The sequence below is a fragment of the Akebia trifoliata genome, chromosome 3, assembly GCF_017979445.1.
Source record: "Akebia trifoliata isolate Shusen 1 chromosome 3, ASM1797944v1, whole genome shotgun sequence".
Taxonomy (NCBI): domain Eukaryota; kingdom Viridiplantae; phylum Streptophyta; class Magnoliopsida; order Ranunculales; family Lardizabalaceae; genus Akebia; species Akebia trifoliata.
Window position 1 is genome coordinate 44,278,525 of NC_141377.1, and position 16,654 is coordinate 44,295,178.

Below are 16,654 nucleotides of genomic sequence, written 5' to 3' on the forward strand. Positions count from 1 at the left end.
CAAGTACTGTCTCTTATATATATTTATAAATTAAAGCTCAAAGGAAGTGGAAAATTGATTGCTAAGATTGGTACAACAACTGGGACATACAAGCATCCATAAGTCCCTCTCCCCAATCCCCACCCATCTCATTCCTTCCCCAAAACGAGACTGAGTTGACTCATCTGAGTCATCTATTTTCGGATGGATTTTAAAACCATGAGTTAGAGTCTTAAAAAAAGAAAAAAGAAATATACTACAGTAGATAGAGTTGAATGATATAACTTGTATTCATTTTGTGGATAATCTGTGATGCTGATGCTGAAATTATCTTCACAAGTTAAAAAAAAAAAACGTAAAATAGAAGAGAAGAAGGAATCCTTCCTTCTTTAATGGTCTAATATTGCACAATTACCCTCAATTAGTGACTTACCATTGATACAAAGCTCTAAGGGCACAAAAGTTATGGTATTATCTCATCTTCCACTAGTCATTCTGCACACGAAGAGGGAGACGAAGAAAGGAGGGATCAATTCCACCACCACCATCACACCCAATTCAAGTTAAGTTAGTCTCCCGTCTCTATAAATAACAAAAATGCCTCATAAAATCTATCATCTTTAGATCTCACACCTTTACATGTGGAGTATTTCATTTCATTTTACTTCAATGCTTCCTCCAGAGCTGGTGGCAATACTATTGTCATCTGGTGGACTGATAGATATCCATAGCAAAGAGACAGTAATGGAAACAAGTCCCGACCAAACATAAACGATTGTCGGCATCCTTCCTCTCCTTCCCATCAGACCTTTAGCAAATGGGTACATGTGAGTTAAAACCCATAAACTAAAGAAGGCTCCACCAATTAGTTTGTTCCACTGTGGGATCACACTATAGATGGTCCTCGAGATACCAATCACCAAAGCTATGATGTTAACCACCAAGATTGTTATAGGCATTAGGAAGAGACTAGTCCATTTTACGACGTAGAGGTCAGCGTAGATGTCATTTTCGTCTTCAGCTGCAGACTTGGATGTTAACGTGAAGGAGATCTCTATACCTGCAATGACCTTGAGAAGGCCTTGGAGGACAGCGGCAAGATGAGCACTAGAGCCACCTATGACCCAGAATTGCTCGTTACGCCACCATTCCTCAAGAGCAACACCAGACCATTTTACTTCAAGGAGAGAGAGAAGAGCAAGGCAGATGGTAATGGTGAGGAGTAAAAGTAGGAAAGTGATGTTAAGGGTCTCGACGATGAAGTGTCCGGAGAAGAGGGAGAGAGCAGGTAGGAAGCAATAGACAACAAGGAAGATAGAGGTGAATGGGTAAATACCGACATTGAGATATGCTATGCGTTGGAGTACCTTGAGGCGTGGGCTGGCGAGGAGAGCATTGTTTCGAGAGAAGAAGATCTCAACAGAACCTGTAGCCCAGCGAAGGACTTGGTGCAGCCGATCTGTCAGGTTGATGGGGGCAGTGCCACGGAAGGCATCGCGCTTGGTGACGCAGTAGACAGATCGCCACCCGCGGTTGTGCATGCGATAGCCAGTCACCACATCTTCTGTTACTGACCCATAGATCCAACCGATTCTGTCCCCCCATTCCGTTTTATCCTCGTACCTGTGTTTCAGTCCAATTAAACAAATGTTTCATACTTCAAAAGGTGCTACGATTTGTTCGGCCTCAGCAAAGTACAGGTAGGCAGATATGCAGGTTTCATACCGATCCAATGATGCTAAGGCATCCATGGACAGACTTTCAACTACTAATCATAATTTTTATAGCACGGAGACCATGTTTCCTCAGCAAATTGTAGACTTTCAACAGGTTTCATACCCTCTTATATTCATAGTTCGCCCCCTCTCCAACAGATCAGTCTTCTGGAGTAGTTGGGGTTAACACATGAATGGTATCAGAATACTAGGTTCGTATAGGTCACAAGTTTGATTCTTTCCACCCTCATGGATGAGGGAGAGTGTCAAGTGTGTATCTTCCTCCACTCTCGGGCGTGTCATACCCCAGTTAAGCCTCGTGACCCTCTTATATTCATAGTTCTTCCCTTCTCCAACAGATCGGTCTTTTGGAGTAGATGGTTGGTTAACACAAGTAACATTGTCCACAGATGATTCAAATCATTTGATCGGTATGGTATTTCCACAATTTCCCATCTCATTGATGAGAAAATTTGATCAGAAAATTGTGAGGCTATAGCCAATTGTTTGGATCCTCATGATAGGTGTGTGTTTGACAAATATACTCATATGTCAACATAGTTTGATGAAAACAAACGAAAAGAGGAGGTTTTAAAAGTGAGGAAACATACCAACATGAGATGACAGCAACGGCTTCAGCGACAGTGGGTGCATCGAGTGGTTGTCGTGGCACCAACAACGCACCAGGAGGGCGACCATTCTTCACCGATTTATGATCAGAAAGAGGCCGACCTTGAAATTCAGCAATAGGTATTGTGTCCGTGAACATAGTCGAATTCCCAAACTTCTTAGGCAAATTCAAGTCTGGGTGGGCTGTAAGTGGCTGTGTATCGGATTCATCTTCCTCTGCCTGCATTTGTATGTTGGGTGCAGGAGCCTTGTTTTGCCACATAAAGCCCGAGTACTCATTGGCACGTGGAGGGTGAAAACCATACAATGCGAACCTTCGGAACAAGCACCCAGTCCCCACATACACTGGGCCTTGGATACCATCTAAGGCACGCATGTTTCCGTCGAAGAAAACAGTGTTGTGGTTGGCATATCGATCTGAGGGGTCTATGCCTTCGAAGCGCTGAGGAAATTGAACGTAGCAAATGCGGTCACCACCACGGTCCATCATGAAGCACATTCCTTCACGGAGAGCAAGAGAATTGTATATATAATGGTCGCAATCAAGGTTGAGGATGAAGGGGCCATTTGAGAGGATGGCCGATGCTCGAACCATAGCATTCATGGCACCGGCTTTCTTGTTGTGATCGTATCCTGGTCGTTTCTCTCGGGATACGTATGCAAACATTGGAAGGCGGATGTCAATTCCAGTGAAGTCTAATTCCTTGTCATCTGAATTGCCATATACTGGATCGTTATCGGGGACTTTGGTCATCACCTGTGGAGAGGGTGGGTTGTCAAATAAAAATTGGAAAAGTAACTCTCTTTTTCGTCGGTGATATTTTCCTAGGTGCAATCAAGATAATGAGCATTTTCTTGGAAAAATTATTTTCTTATGATTACTTTCATGTGGAATTAGTATTTTCAAAAATATTTATTATAAAAATATACACATTCTTACCCGCACTAATGCACCGGATTCCATCGGAATCCCGTTGTTCAACATGTTTGGATTTAAGAGTAATAATAAGATGGATGACTGAAAAGTCCTCCATATTGTATCCCTCCTCCTCTTTACTTATTGAATAATAAAGAAACATATTCTAAGAAAATCCATTTTCTAATGATTACGTTTATGTGAAATTGATTTTTCCAAAGAATATTTTACTCTCCAAATATACACAACCTTAGAAAATAGTTCAGCATGCTTGTTAATTAAACTCCTCTTTAAATAATGTCGGAATTATTTATCTAAATTTTACTTTTTCAGGAAAAAAGAAGACGAAAAAGAAAAAGAGAGATTCTATTGGCACATCAACTTTTATTTATAACACACCAATCCAATTGAAAGAAAAAGCTGACCTGTATAATTCCAGCGTGATCGCCCTTAGAATGATCAGGACAAGACACGTACCACGTGCCAGGCCAGTGGGTCCCATCAGCCATCCACGTGGCTTTAGTAAACTTGATTGGTTCGGTAGGTGGGACCCCACCATTCTTCTCCTTGGCAAGCTTTCTCTCCTTCATCTCTTCTCTCCCATTATACGCCTCGCATCTTCTCCTTATCACTTCAGGCAAACCATTAATCCTAACCTTAAACTCATCATACTCTCTCTTAATCCAACGTCTATCCTTCACAAAATCAGCTCTCTTCTTATTCTTTGTTGGATCACTCTTAATTGAGAAATAACTATCTGGATTTCGAGGTTCGATGTTGTGTTTTCGACAGAATGGAACCCAAACCTCTGCGAAGTTTACAGCTTCAGCCATGGCTTCGAATGTGAGAACAGCTCCTCCATCATCAGATATGTAGCAAGAAATCTTCTCGATTGGGTATTGGACGGCTAGGATTGAGAGGATTGTGTTGGCTGTCACGAGTGGGGGTTCTTTCTCTGGATCGGCTGTGGATACGAAGACATCCATGCCTGGAAGATCTGATCTTCCGTGAGGGTTTGAAGGTGAGGGGAGTTCGAATTTGTCTCGAAGGGCGGAGAGATCGGCTGAGCGATTGATGGGGTTGAGTTTGGGGAGCTGATCGAGAAGCCATGAGAAGGCGAACCAGATCTCGCAAACTACAGACAATCCCCAAAGCCACATTGCGTCTTTGTTAGGGTTTCGGACTCGCCATGTTAGAAACATAGCTAGTGCTATCATACGCATTACTACCAGAAGCCTGCATCGTCGTGCACGTTAACAACAAGGAAAATACAAAAGTCTCAAACTAACTGAAACGCATCTTTGCCTCTCTATGGTTTGGTCAATTTCCCACTTAGCGTTTTAAAACTTGATGACATGTCTTTGACCCATACTTCTTTTAAAGACTAATGTAAATGACGTAAATATCCTCATCTTTAACTCATTTTCTATCCTTCAAGCTTAAGATTCTATCTTTTTCTTCAAAACCTAAGAACAAGATATGATCTTTGTTGAAGATCTATAGAATTTTGTATAGAAAAATCAAATGTTTCTACAAGACATTGAAGATGAGATTGGATAAGTTCAAAATAATTTATCCTCCATGAAGATGAAAGAATTTTTACCTTCACATCTTCAACATTAAGATTCTTTCTCCTTCAACTTTCAAATCTCAAGAACAAGCTTTTTCAAGAAGAACCATGGATTTTTGGGTTGAAAAATTAAGGATTTTTAGTACTACATTGCATTCCAAATGATGAAATGAAGACGACGTTGAATAACTTAAAAAAATAAGTTACTCAAGAGAGTCGTGATAATCTAACTTAGGCTTGTGACATACTCAATTGACTTACCTGATGTGATAGGCTCGACAATCGTAGATCTGCTCTCTTGAGATACAAAACTACACCTTTTTATTGGGAATTGTAGTTCTGTATCTTGAGAAAAGCACATCTACAATTTTTGAGTCTATCATGTCAGGTAAGTGATTTGAGTTGCCATGTGCCTAAGTCAGTTTAGCGGCCCAAAAATAATAGATTTTATGGAGACGTTAACAACTTAAAAAAAATTGAAGGATTTTGACATGAGATTTAAGAAAAGTGCATTTAAGTCATTTTACATTAGTCTCCTGTACAATGCATGGTTTTTAAACTCGTCTGAGATCGAGACGTATCGCCCGAATTAACTCGGTATCAGAGTTGAACGAGACCAACTCACAAAGTCATTTTTGTGACCGAGTTTTACATCTCACGTTTAATTTTTCGAGTTATATCACGAGACATCTCAAACGTATCGGAAAACTCGTCTGAGACTACTCGGTATCGGAGCTGAACGAGATGAGACGCATTACCGAGTTTAAAAACCATGGTAAAATGAGAAACTATTAATCACAAACAAAACAAAACTAAAGGTTGACATGTTTGGGAGATTATTATTGTTGGAGAAAATTTTTAATGGACAGCAACCTACCTGTAAGGGCTAAGGATAGCAGCAGGAATCCTGATCTTCCTGGTAAGAGGCTTCCAAGGCTTATCAATGAAATCTTCCATCCTCATCTCCAACCCATCATGTCCCTCATATGTCTCCTCATTCTTCGACCAGAATGCATTCCCTATCCCATATGTTCCCTTTGTTTCGAACAACCAACGGTTGTGATCGAAATCCCCCGTTTGACTCCTTAACAACATTGACTTGTTCGATTTCATGACTGACATCGTTCTGTCCATCTTCGCCCCACCTCCCACCACCCCACTATTACCTCCAATGCCACTCCTCCCATAACCACCACCACTACCACCCTCCTCTTCTCCTCCTCCTCTCCTGTTTATTCCACCACCACCCCTCGGTCCATACGGGTTTGTGTCGTTGGGTTTCGATTGGGCTGATGCATCCCCCATTGGCTGGTTGTCGGGCGTTGGAGGCATTAGTACTGTATAATTTGTGTAGTCGTTTGAGCTACCGAAATCGTTGGACAAATCCAAGTCGTCATCTCGAGAGAGGCTGACGACACGCCCACTGGATGTTCTTCGAGCGAATTTTACAGTATTTGGTGGGCGTGAAGAAGTGGACGATGACGAAGATTTCTTTGTCGGGCTGTTTGGGGATGCCATTTATGATGATGATGATTTCTTTGATCTTGAAATCAGAATGGATTAATGAAGTTTTATTTTAGGAAGAAAATGATGTTCGAATATTTGAATTTGAATCCCATATTAGTAGAAGGAAACAATTGATGATCTTCATTGGAACTAAGAGAATATTGAATTTGAAGAATTAAAGCCTTAATGGTTGAAGACGATAAAGAGAGATGAAATACATTTGATTTTTGATATTTTCTTTCTTATTAGCTGAGAAATTGGAGGGAGAAATGGATGGTTGAAAATGAAGACCAGAGTTACCAACAAAACCGTTGGAGTGTTTGGGGTTTGTGGTTAGGGAGAGTTGGGTTTCTACACAAATGAAGGAGAAGAAAATAAGTTTAACGAGTCAAGACCCGTGGGAATTGTGCCACGTGTCCTTTCATTTAGACTTTATTTCTTCTTATGAAATAATATTTATTCATTTATTATTAAAATGGAAAATACTAATCCATCAACATGACCGTTGGGATGAAATTGATTCCCAGGAGTAATGTATCTCTAGGAAAGGATCTCTAGAAATCTGCTTTTTTCCTCAAATCCCAATGGTCATCTTGAAGGAGTACGAGTTGAGGCATGAAAAATCCTATTAAAATTATGGGTTTTTCTACCCTCATTCGTGGGTTGAGGCTCTCCATCAACACGTCGATCAAGGTTGGAAAGGAAACACAAATTTCCTAGGGATCAGTTTCAATCTTATACAAATTCATACTCTCTTTTCTATAGATACATTTTTCTTGGAAATGCCTCGTTGATGGAGGTCCTCAACCCTTGTGTGCATGTTGAGTAATTGGACATTTTAATAAGGAATAATGATTTTCTAACTAGAAAGTCTTCACTCGATGAATACTTAACTAACGTGACATAGATAAAGAGCCACAGATCTTCTTTCTTGGGAAACACTACACATCTTTTATGGGGATGTGATGTTATGTATCCCAAGGAAAAGACCTATGATTTTGTGTCCAAACCGCATCAGCCAAGTATAGATGGAGATAGGACTTTCTAGTTAGAAGATTAACACTCTTTAATAAAATCAGAATGAGATAAGATGTTATGTTTCTATAAAATAGGAACAATGTCTACTTGGCATTTTTCTTTTTTGGTTAGAGTTTAAAACAAATTAGCCTGCATGTCAAGTAGAAAATGACTTGATCAGGAATCTGATCTTTTTAAATTTCAACCAAAATGTGCCACATACTGGGGCGGAGCTAAGATTTTGCTCATATGAGAACAACGAAGACATAAAAAAAAATTTGTGGGGACAATTAAAAGTGAAAAAGATGGTTGTGGAGGCAATTAAGAGCGAAAAAAATAATTTGTGGGAGCAATAATGACAGATTTCTTTATCCGTCATTAAAACTTATTGCAATAGCACATTAATGATTAATCCATAGAATTTGAAAACTCTTGTGGGGGGCACAACCCCCACTCTAAATCCGCCCCCTACCAGATATGCACGCTACGTTGCTTTAGGAACATGACACATTCTGGACAGAGACTCTTTTAATAATTACTCTCGAACTGTTCATTAACTGTGCACATTCATTGCCTACGCCATCCTCAAAAATAATATCATCACCAATAATTTTCATTTTATCATTGAAAATACATAAAGATATAAATATAATAATTTTTGAATAGTGATAATAATTTATTTGTTTAAGTTTGGCAAGGCAAAATTAGTATTTTTCATTCTATGTGGATATAATTTTTTTGACGGTTGGCCTCTCAAATACCCACAGTAATGTGTGGTAACATGGACGGAGCTAGTAAGGAGCTGGTGGAGGCAAAACATACATGCTTGGTACACAACTGACGTGGGAAGGAATAAAGTCATTGATCTTTTCCTTGTGTATCGCGAAATAAAAGATTTATGATTATGTGCCCTTACCACATCAGCTGTACAAACTGGGTATGTTTTGCAGCGTCCATTAATCACGGCACGGCTGAAAAGAAAATAAAGAAACTTGTCAAGGTTTGTTTTTGCAAGAAAACCAAAAATAATAATTTATATATATATCATGAGGAAAAATAATAGATTTTCAGTAAGTTGGTGGGCTTGGCGTGGAGTGATAGGTAGGTTTCATTTACGTGCATATGGTTTGTTTTGCCAATCGTTGATGAGAGAGCGGAGGGTGTGATTTGGGGTGAGGTTCTTATTTTTCAACTTCAAATTGGTCATGGGGGACGTCTCGTGCCCTTTCCCTAGCCATTCTTCTATTGCTTCTAACTCATACGAGAACCCATCTTCTGCCACGTGTGGGTCCTTCATCACGTCCTACACAAAACAAAAACAAAACAAAAGTTTCCTAGAGATCAGTTCAATACTTACTTGAGAGAGAGATTTTATTTCTATCCTCCAATCTTAGCCGTACATTTAACGTGACGCTTAGATTTACCTGAAAAATCGGACATACGTAAACTCTCGGTACATCGCGGTCGTATTCTTCTTTATCCGCACCTCCTCGTTCACTCACCACCTCACCTCCTCCTCCTCCTCTCTCCACCAAATCCGCAGCTTTCTTCCTCATCTCTGCAAGTTCACTCATCAACATCTTCAAATTCATCTCCTCCTTTCCCCTCCCACTTACGTGTAGACACCGCATTGCAACCCTCACAAACTCCTCAGCCAAATCCAATGGCCATTCTCCTGCCACCTCATCCAATAACCCAAAAAGGACCCCACATTCCATCGCCAACATTACTTTCTCAGCCAACACAACAACCTCTTCTCTTCCAGTAAGAATCTGCAACATCAAAACTCCAAAAGCAGAGATGTCTGATTGCAATTCTGACTCATCTTCACATCGAGCGATTCGGAAATTAGTGATCTTCGCTACGAGGTTGTGATCAAGGAGAATGTTGGAAGGATTGAGGTTACCATGGATAATGGGCTTGGGTTTAGATAAGTGGAGAAAGCTCAGACACGAAAAAATCTCAGCTGTGATGCGAATGCGAGCGTACCATGTGAGACATGGAGGATGGTTTGTTGGTTTACGGTTTGTGTAGAAGAGGATGTCTTGTAAGCTACCATTGTGCATGTATTCAAAGACAATGCATTTGGGATCAGGACAGGCTCCTACAATGGAGATCAAGTGGGGTTGGCTTATCTGACAGAGAAGCTCCATCTACACACACAGAAAGAGGGACTTACTGCAACTCAATAAGAATTTCTTTATAAGTTAATTTTGAGGTACCATTACCATCTCTGGGTTTTGGTTAAAATTACAGATAATCTTTCACTTCCATCTTTATTGAGAGACTAACGAAAATGACCCAAATACCCATACCCAAAATTCAAGCAAAAATGGCATTTTTTTTTAATATTATAAAAGTCTTTCCAACCACATAAAACTAAACCTCTAGGGAAAATCTCCAATAAAAATTTGATTTTTATTCGGAAAAAATCCATCATATTCAATTTCTCTGAAAACCTTATCTTGTTCTTTGACATTGAAGACCTTGGTAACATTTTCTACCCTACATATTGAAGATGTTGGAATTTTGGCAAAATAAATAAGTAAAAGATTCTTGATCAAGAATGAAGTATTCATTTTTTACATGTTAGATCATGAGTTAGTAACTGTATCTAATCTCCAAAAATTGTTCCAATTATATAAAAATCAATCAAGGTTCTAGGATAGGTATCATTTTGTTATCGTCATCAAAAACCTTATTCCAAAAATTAGGATTTGGCTACTAAATGAATTATGTTCCTCTGTTAAATTTTATATTCTACCAATAGAAATGCATTAATATCTAACTACTTTCACCATCTTAATCCACCATCTTTTTAACATTCCTCACTCTTTTAGAACCTTCAACTTACCTATTTCTTATAATTTGACTATGTAATCAACATTCATTGAATATATCCAAATCATCCCAATCGATCGTCTATTAAAGAAATACCTCTGCGTCCGTTCATTTGTAATTTCATATTTCCTACATCTCATCTCTCATGTAAGACCTAAGTCAAAGGGTTGGTCTATCATTTTGAAAATAAAAAAGATATCTCTAATTTTTACCAAAAACTAAAGGTCCCTCAAAATATGTGATAACGGTAATAACTGTTAAGGATTCAGGAACCCTTAAAGTGATATTTACAAAAAAGTGATCAACTTTTGATGAATTTACAAGTCCAATTCACTGTTCATTTTAATTACCTAAACGTGAATGATAACTAATTCGCAGGTTTAAAGTGACTATTTCCAATTAGTTACTTTAAACCAGCGAAATAATCACTTTTAAAATCGCTGAATTCATTACCATTCTGATTTTTTTTTTAATGAAACTGTGATTATTCATGTTTTGGTAATTAAAATGTGACTGGCTCGCGAAATGGTAATTCACCCAATCCTTAAACCATTGGTCAATTGGTCATTGATGAAAATAATGTAGAGTGCTACTAGCATGCACCATTAGCAAATGGGATATAAAAATTTACCTTAGCTTGGAATTCTTCTTGAGAGAGTGAAGTCTGCATTTTGATTGCAACAGGTGCATGGTTGAGCCTTCCTTTAAAAACACTACTTTTCTCACTTCCACATTCCAATCTCATACACTCTGAGAAATTATTCGTCGCCTCTCTAATCTCATCGCCCGTAAACTCCCTGTAATTGTAATTCAAGCCCTTTGATGAGGTAGCCCTACCTATTGCTTCTCTTTCTCTACAAAACTCAATTCTCCTTCGCAACACATCTTTTTGACGTCGCAACTCATCGATCTCTCGGAGTGTCTCCGCTCTCTCGGTCACTGCCTTCTCCAGCCCAGCTTCCACATTTGATCTCGCAGAAGAGCAACAACGGAGTTTGTTTGCCAGCTCGGATTGAAGTTCTTGGATTGAGTTGAGCCTACTCTTGCTCTCCTCAATGTCGCTCGACACTTCGTAGATCTGCTCTCTTGTTACGTCCAAGTCTCTTCTTAGATCAATTTGATTGGCAATCTCTTCGTTTATACGACATTCTAGTTCTCCTGTCTATAAGAATTAAATCAACTAAAAATTATAAGGATATCAAGATGTGAACGAATTTTTGGATTGAGTAGAAATTATTACCCTTTGATTGCACAAGGAGATGATCCTTTCAGCTTTTGTTTGCCGATCCATGTTTGCTTTGGTTTCCTTTTTATTCTCTTCGATTATCTTGTGAGTTTCCTCTAACTTTGCTCTCAAAGTTTCAATTTTCTCCGTAGCCCTCTGATGTTTCAATACATATAGTTAATCAAAATTGTTCAATTATTTCACTATTTGGAAGAATAATTCAAAATATTATAGAAAAAAGAAGAAAAATTAAACCATAATGATATTGGTAGTAGAGTGGTAGTTTTGGCCAATGTTATAAAAGACTTAGGATCCAGAATAATAAAGTTATGGTGTGTACATGGCATGTTTTTGTTGGAGTTCAAAACACCTAGGGCTATTAGCCTAACAGTTCACGCAGCTAGATGTGGTTGAACTCCAATAAAAGATGTGTCACATAGACACCTAATGTTGTTACGTTGTTATAGGAATGGGACACCGTTCTAGATCAATAATCAAACAGAATATTAGTCAAATTGATTGGACCCTCATTCAATTCGGTTGCGTCGGTGTACATTCATCAAAAAACTTAAAAAGAAAATTATACTTTTTCTTAAAATAATTATATTCATATTCATAAAAGATAATAATCACAAAAATAGATGGTTCATTGGTCATACTGTTTTAATTATAATATTCAGTCAAATCTGATCGATGACCAGTTCGATTTTTAGAATACTGGTTTTGGTTGAGTGAATCCAATGTTTTAAGAATAGAACTGATTCTCAGACCAAAAATTTGTCAAATCAGTCGTACAGTGGTCAGACCCAAGTTCCATTTGGTATTACGATCTACATTTATTATAGAATTTTCGAAGTGTGCATTTTTCTTATGCACCCAGGGTGGAGGATTGAAATGCTCCTCCTACACCTCAACACATGCCACGTAAGCCAAAATCCGAGAAATTAATGTTTAAAATATCTCCTTTTTAAAATTTCGTTGGATTGTGACTTACATGGCATGTGTTAGAAGTGTGGGAGGACTGTTCAATCCTTCGCCCTAAGTGCATATGATTTGTACTCTTTTTTTTTTTTACTTAGATTATATATTATTTATTTAATAAAAATATGACATTAAATATTCACAATCAAGACTTGATTATTATATGATCTCCCCATTAATGTAATTAGATTGTGTTTCATGATAACATTTTAAAATGCTGTAAAATATCTGGTTGTTCAATAATACCCTGTCCCGATTCAGCTGGTCCCATTTCTAAAGCAATAAGTCAATCCATCCTCTTTAATGGGGTCTTTGGGTGTAAGAATAATATTAACTCATTGAGGGATAGTGCCTCTAAAATCAGGTTTTCTTGTGAACAATAAATAATGAATAAGAAAAGATAGGTCCACCTAGTCCTAGCACACAAACACCTAATGATGTTCTAAAAATCTAAGTAGTTGGTAAGTCATGCTGTCATCCGATCACTATCATATTGCCTCACGCGTTAAAAGGACAAAACAAAGGGAAGTCTATCTTCGAGTAACTTGCAAGAAAGAAAGCTACGTTGAATAATGGCCGAAACTTTTTGGGATCACCCAATTATTTTTATTATAGCTTTTTCCAAATTTCATGAGCAAAACTTTTAGAACTAAACCCAAAACTATGAGACTCAAATTGGTTGGACCATTTTGGACCCTTTAAATTTTACCTGATCAAATTGTTCGTATTACAACTTTTTCGAATTATGTGATTAATTAATTTATATATATATATATATATATAATCCAAACTAGTGGGATCGAAAGAGCCTGGACCAAGGCGTGCGGGTCTCTTCCCTTGGACACGTGCAACGCTTGCACAACACACACACCAAGTAAGTGAGGGTGTGCCCTCGGGGGTGGTCCCAAGGAATTAATTTACTTATACAACAATCTAATCCAATCAAAATAATTTTTATTTTTTAAAGTAAAATTAAGGATTTTCCCCCTAATTTGAGAATTATTATTATTTTCTTTTTTAAAGAAAATAATATTAAAGATTCTTCTCATTATGAAAGTTACCTTTGAAATGGTTGGGTTGATGGATTTTATTTAAGACAAGATAATACTAGTTGTAATACGTGTTTTTAAAAGATATGTATGTCCTATTTATTAATAGAATTTTCAATTTATAAAATAGGGTTCTATACCCTTGATTCAACTTCAGACAAATGCAAATTCCAATTCAAAGAGACAGTATGCTCCAGTTTGGTACAAACATTCTATTATCAAATAGTGAATATTCCTATGTACTAAATATTTTAAAAGAGTCGGGATGAATGCACGTGGTAAATCATACGTGATATGTATGTGGCTGATATGGCAATGGCACATAACCATAGATCTTTTTCTTCGGGATACACAAGGAAAAGATCTACGATTCTATACCCTTTCCACTTCAACCATGTTACAAACCACGTATGATTTATCGTGTGCATTCATTATTGTTCAATAAATAAATGGACTTGTGTCTTATGGTGTTTATTCATAACATAATGATGTGGTAATATCACTAACCGAAATAACATGGGGTCATGATTTCAAAACTCGTCTGAGACAGAGACGTATCGTTCAAGTTGTCTCGATATCAGACATGGACAAGACGGACGGACAAGTTAATTTTTTGGACAAGATTTAAAATCCCATATTCAATTTTCAAAATTTTGAATGAAACATCTCAAACGTATCAGAAAACTCTTCCAAGACAACTGATATTTAGCATGGATGAGATGAGACAAGAAACCGAGTTTTAAAACCATGAATGGAGTAGAAGCTTACCGCATTTGGATGAGTGAAGTCCAACTTAGGCTGCTTTGTGGGACTAAGGCTTGATGCACAATCTTCTTCCTCTTCTACTTTTGAATTTGACAACATTTGCAAGTAATTTTCAATTTCTTTGGCATAATTCTTCCACCGATCACGGGACTCACAAAGCTCCATGTGATTAGCATGATCTTTTTCATAAGTGGGTGGGCCCGAATGATTGCCTTGATTTTCTATGAACATTTTACCTAACCAACCTTTAAAACTCGCTTTCTCTTTCATCTTAGTAACCATCACTCCTTGCTCATCTTGAACATATCCATCTTCACTTTCTTCTCTCAGAAACACCAATTTCCCTCCACATATTATAAATAATTCGCAATAATCGGGTTTATGCTTGTGAACGTAAAACGAACCGCTAATTGCACTCTTTGATTTCCTAAAATAAAATAAAATTATAATAAAAATCAACATAACTAGGCCTTATCACCAATCATTTGGTTATCTGACCACTTATGAAGAGATTTTTTTTTTTAATAATAAAAGTATATAAATAAACGAAATTATTTAAGAGGGGTGAGGTCAATTACCATGATGAGGATTTCATGAATGTAATTCCCATGACCAATTTGGTAATCCGATGCTTTGATATTAATCCAAGGATGACCTTTTGAATCGGTTCCTCTGACTTTTCAATTTTAAGAATCTCAGCTCTAACCTACAAATCCATGAAAAAAAAATTTTGTTAGTAGCTCTATTTTGATTGATCATGAAGAAAAAGGATTTTTCCACCTAATGATTTTCCCCCATAATTAAAAAATATACTCCTTTTTAAAGATTTTCCAAATTGCATTAAAGTGATAAATTCATTTTCTATGAAATTCCCTACAATCATATAGACCTGAGTGTTGGATTGCTGGGGAAGTCGAAGGAGAGAAAAAATGAATTTTTTTTTTCTTTTTCTTTTTCCCCGACAATGGACAAATCACATTTCCCATCATCAAACAACAAATCAAACGTAGATAAATCACATTTCCTAGGAAATTAGTATTCCAAATGATTTTTTCCATCAATCAAACACACCCTAATCCACATAGATAGATAGATAGATAGATAGATAGATAGGAGAGCAACATTGATGAAAAAAAAAAAAAAATCAAACCTTGCCACAGGTCGCCTTGTATTTGAAGAGAAGGTTATCAATCTTCTCCTGCTCACACATCCTAAGATTCTCCAACTTCTCATCACTTACAGAACTTACAGGAAGCTTCCCAACTGAAAGAAATTAAAGAAATTAATATAACTCTCTCTCTCTCTCTCTCTCATTCTTGTAGCCTTGAAGAATAAGAAGATGAAAATAAGGGAAATTAAGAACTTACATGGGGTATTAATAAAATTCTTGGAACTGTTGTCAACATAAAGAATTACAATGGAAACTGATTGAGAAGACCAGTTCTTGAGTGCCCACTCCAATGTCCCTTCTTGCTGATCGTTACTGACGGCAACATAAACCTTCTCCAATTGAGTATCCATGCTTAATTAGAGCTTAAAAACTAGTCGTTTTGAGGTACTATATTACAAGTGAAAAGCGTCATAAAAAACTAGAAATTGAACTATTTTTTTTTTTTTATAACCAGAAACAAGAGGAGGGATGGGGTGGTTCTAAGGCAAGAATCATAAATTACATGAGAATGATTTTGTCAAACATGAACAACTGTTGTCCATCCATGTAATGGGAAAAAAGAGAGAGACAAGCACACACAGCGTGGGAAGTAACTAAGGTTTTTTATTTGACAATTTCAAAACAAGGGAATTTTATCACGTCGGTAGGACGGCCAATTTGGACTTTTCTATTTGTTTTTGCGGGCATTGCAAGGATGGTCATGTTTTGATATGGACTTTCTTGGTCTCTTCTTTAAATTAAAATTAAATTTGAATTGAGATTTAACCACACCTCATGACTACGTGTTCAAACTAGACAAATCCTTGGATAACCCGAATCTCCCTTCCACCTGTCACTATATCATTGATTATTACAAATCAAAACATCCCACAAGAGATAGATAGATGTAGGGGGTGTCAATGGATCAGTTCCGATTTGGTTCTAAGTTTGAGCAATAGTCCCACATCATATGGGTATCATAATTTGGGGCAATCCCTACTTGTAAGTCGATTTTATGAAAATGAGTTAGGCTCATGGACTTCTACATTAAGAAAGTTAGAATCATAATCAATATATTTTTTCGATTCTAATTCTTATCGGTTCCAGGTCTGATTTTTAAATAAGTTGAATTGGAACCACCAAAAATCACAATTTCCCATCAATTCCGATGCTCAAGAATCGAATGGGAAAAAATCATTTTAAAATCATTATAATAAAACAATCTTCTAAAAAATAACATATTTTTTTTACAAAATATCATTTTAATTACGATTTGATCCACTAAAAATATGATTTCAATTTTTTTTTTT

At 37.2% G+C, this 16,654-nt stretch overlaps 2 protein-coding genes across 2 annotated transcripts; both read right to left on the reverse strand.

Annotated features, from left to right (window-relative positions):
- Positions 1-328: 328 nt before the first annotated feature.
- CSLD1 (cellulose synthase-like D1) lies at positions 329-7,351 on the reverse strand. Its single transcript, XM_086435682.1, has 4 exons — positions 5,688-7,351; positions 3,666-4,476; positions 2,306-3,081; positions 329-1,602 (listed from the first exon to the last, which is right to left on the reverse strand). Exons 1-4 carry the CDS (start codon positions 6,326-6,328, stop codon positions 636-638), a joined length of 3,195 nt encoding a protein of 1,064 aa, XP_086291808.1. The 5' UTR covers positions 6,329-7,351; the 3' UTR covers positions 329-635.
- Positions 7,352-8,355: 1,004 nt separating this feature from the next.
- On the reverse strand, positions 8,356-16,023 carry LOC147407224 (U-box domain-containing protein kinase family protein). Its single transcript, XM_086435683.1, has 8 exons — positions 15,562-16,023; positions 15,345-15,457; positions 14,773-14,900; positions 14,198-14,621; positions 11,415-11,555; positions 10,806-11,336; positions 8,758-9,486; positions 8,356-8,636 (listed from the first exon to the last, which is right to left on the reverse strand). Exons 1-8 carry the CDS (start codon positions 15,713-15,715, stop codon positions 8,442-8,444), a joined length of 2,415 nt encoding a protein of 804 aa, XP_086291809.1. The 5' UTR covers positions 15,716-16,023; the 3' UTR covers positions 8,356-8,441.
- Positions 16,024-16,654: the final 631 nt, after the last annotated feature.

Coding starts and splice junctions, on each gene's coding strand:
- CSLD1 (XM_086435682.1), bottom strand. CDS start 6,328: ATGGCATCCCCAAACAGCCCGACAAAGAAATCTTCGTCATCGTCCACT. Junction 4,477..5,687: donor GCTATCCTTAGCCCTTACAG/GTAGGTTGCTGT, acceptor ACGACGATGCAG/GCTTCTGGTAGTAATGCGTA. Junction 1,603..2,305: donor GTTGCTGTCATCTCATGTTG/GTATGTTTCCTC, acceptor ACTGAAACACAG/GTACGAGGATAAAACGGAAT.
- LOC147407224 (XM_086435683.1), bottom strand. CDS start 15,715: ATGGATACTCAATTGGAGAAGGTTTATGTTGCCGTCAGTAACGATCAG. Junction 11,556..14,197: donor ACTTCACTCATCCAAATGCG/GTAAGCTTCTAC, acceptor TTGAAACATCAG/AGGGCTACGGAGAAAATTGA. Junction 11,337..11,414: donor TCTCCTTGTGCAATCAAAGG/GTAATAATTTCT, acceptor TAATTCTTATAG/ACAGGAGAACTAGAATGTCG.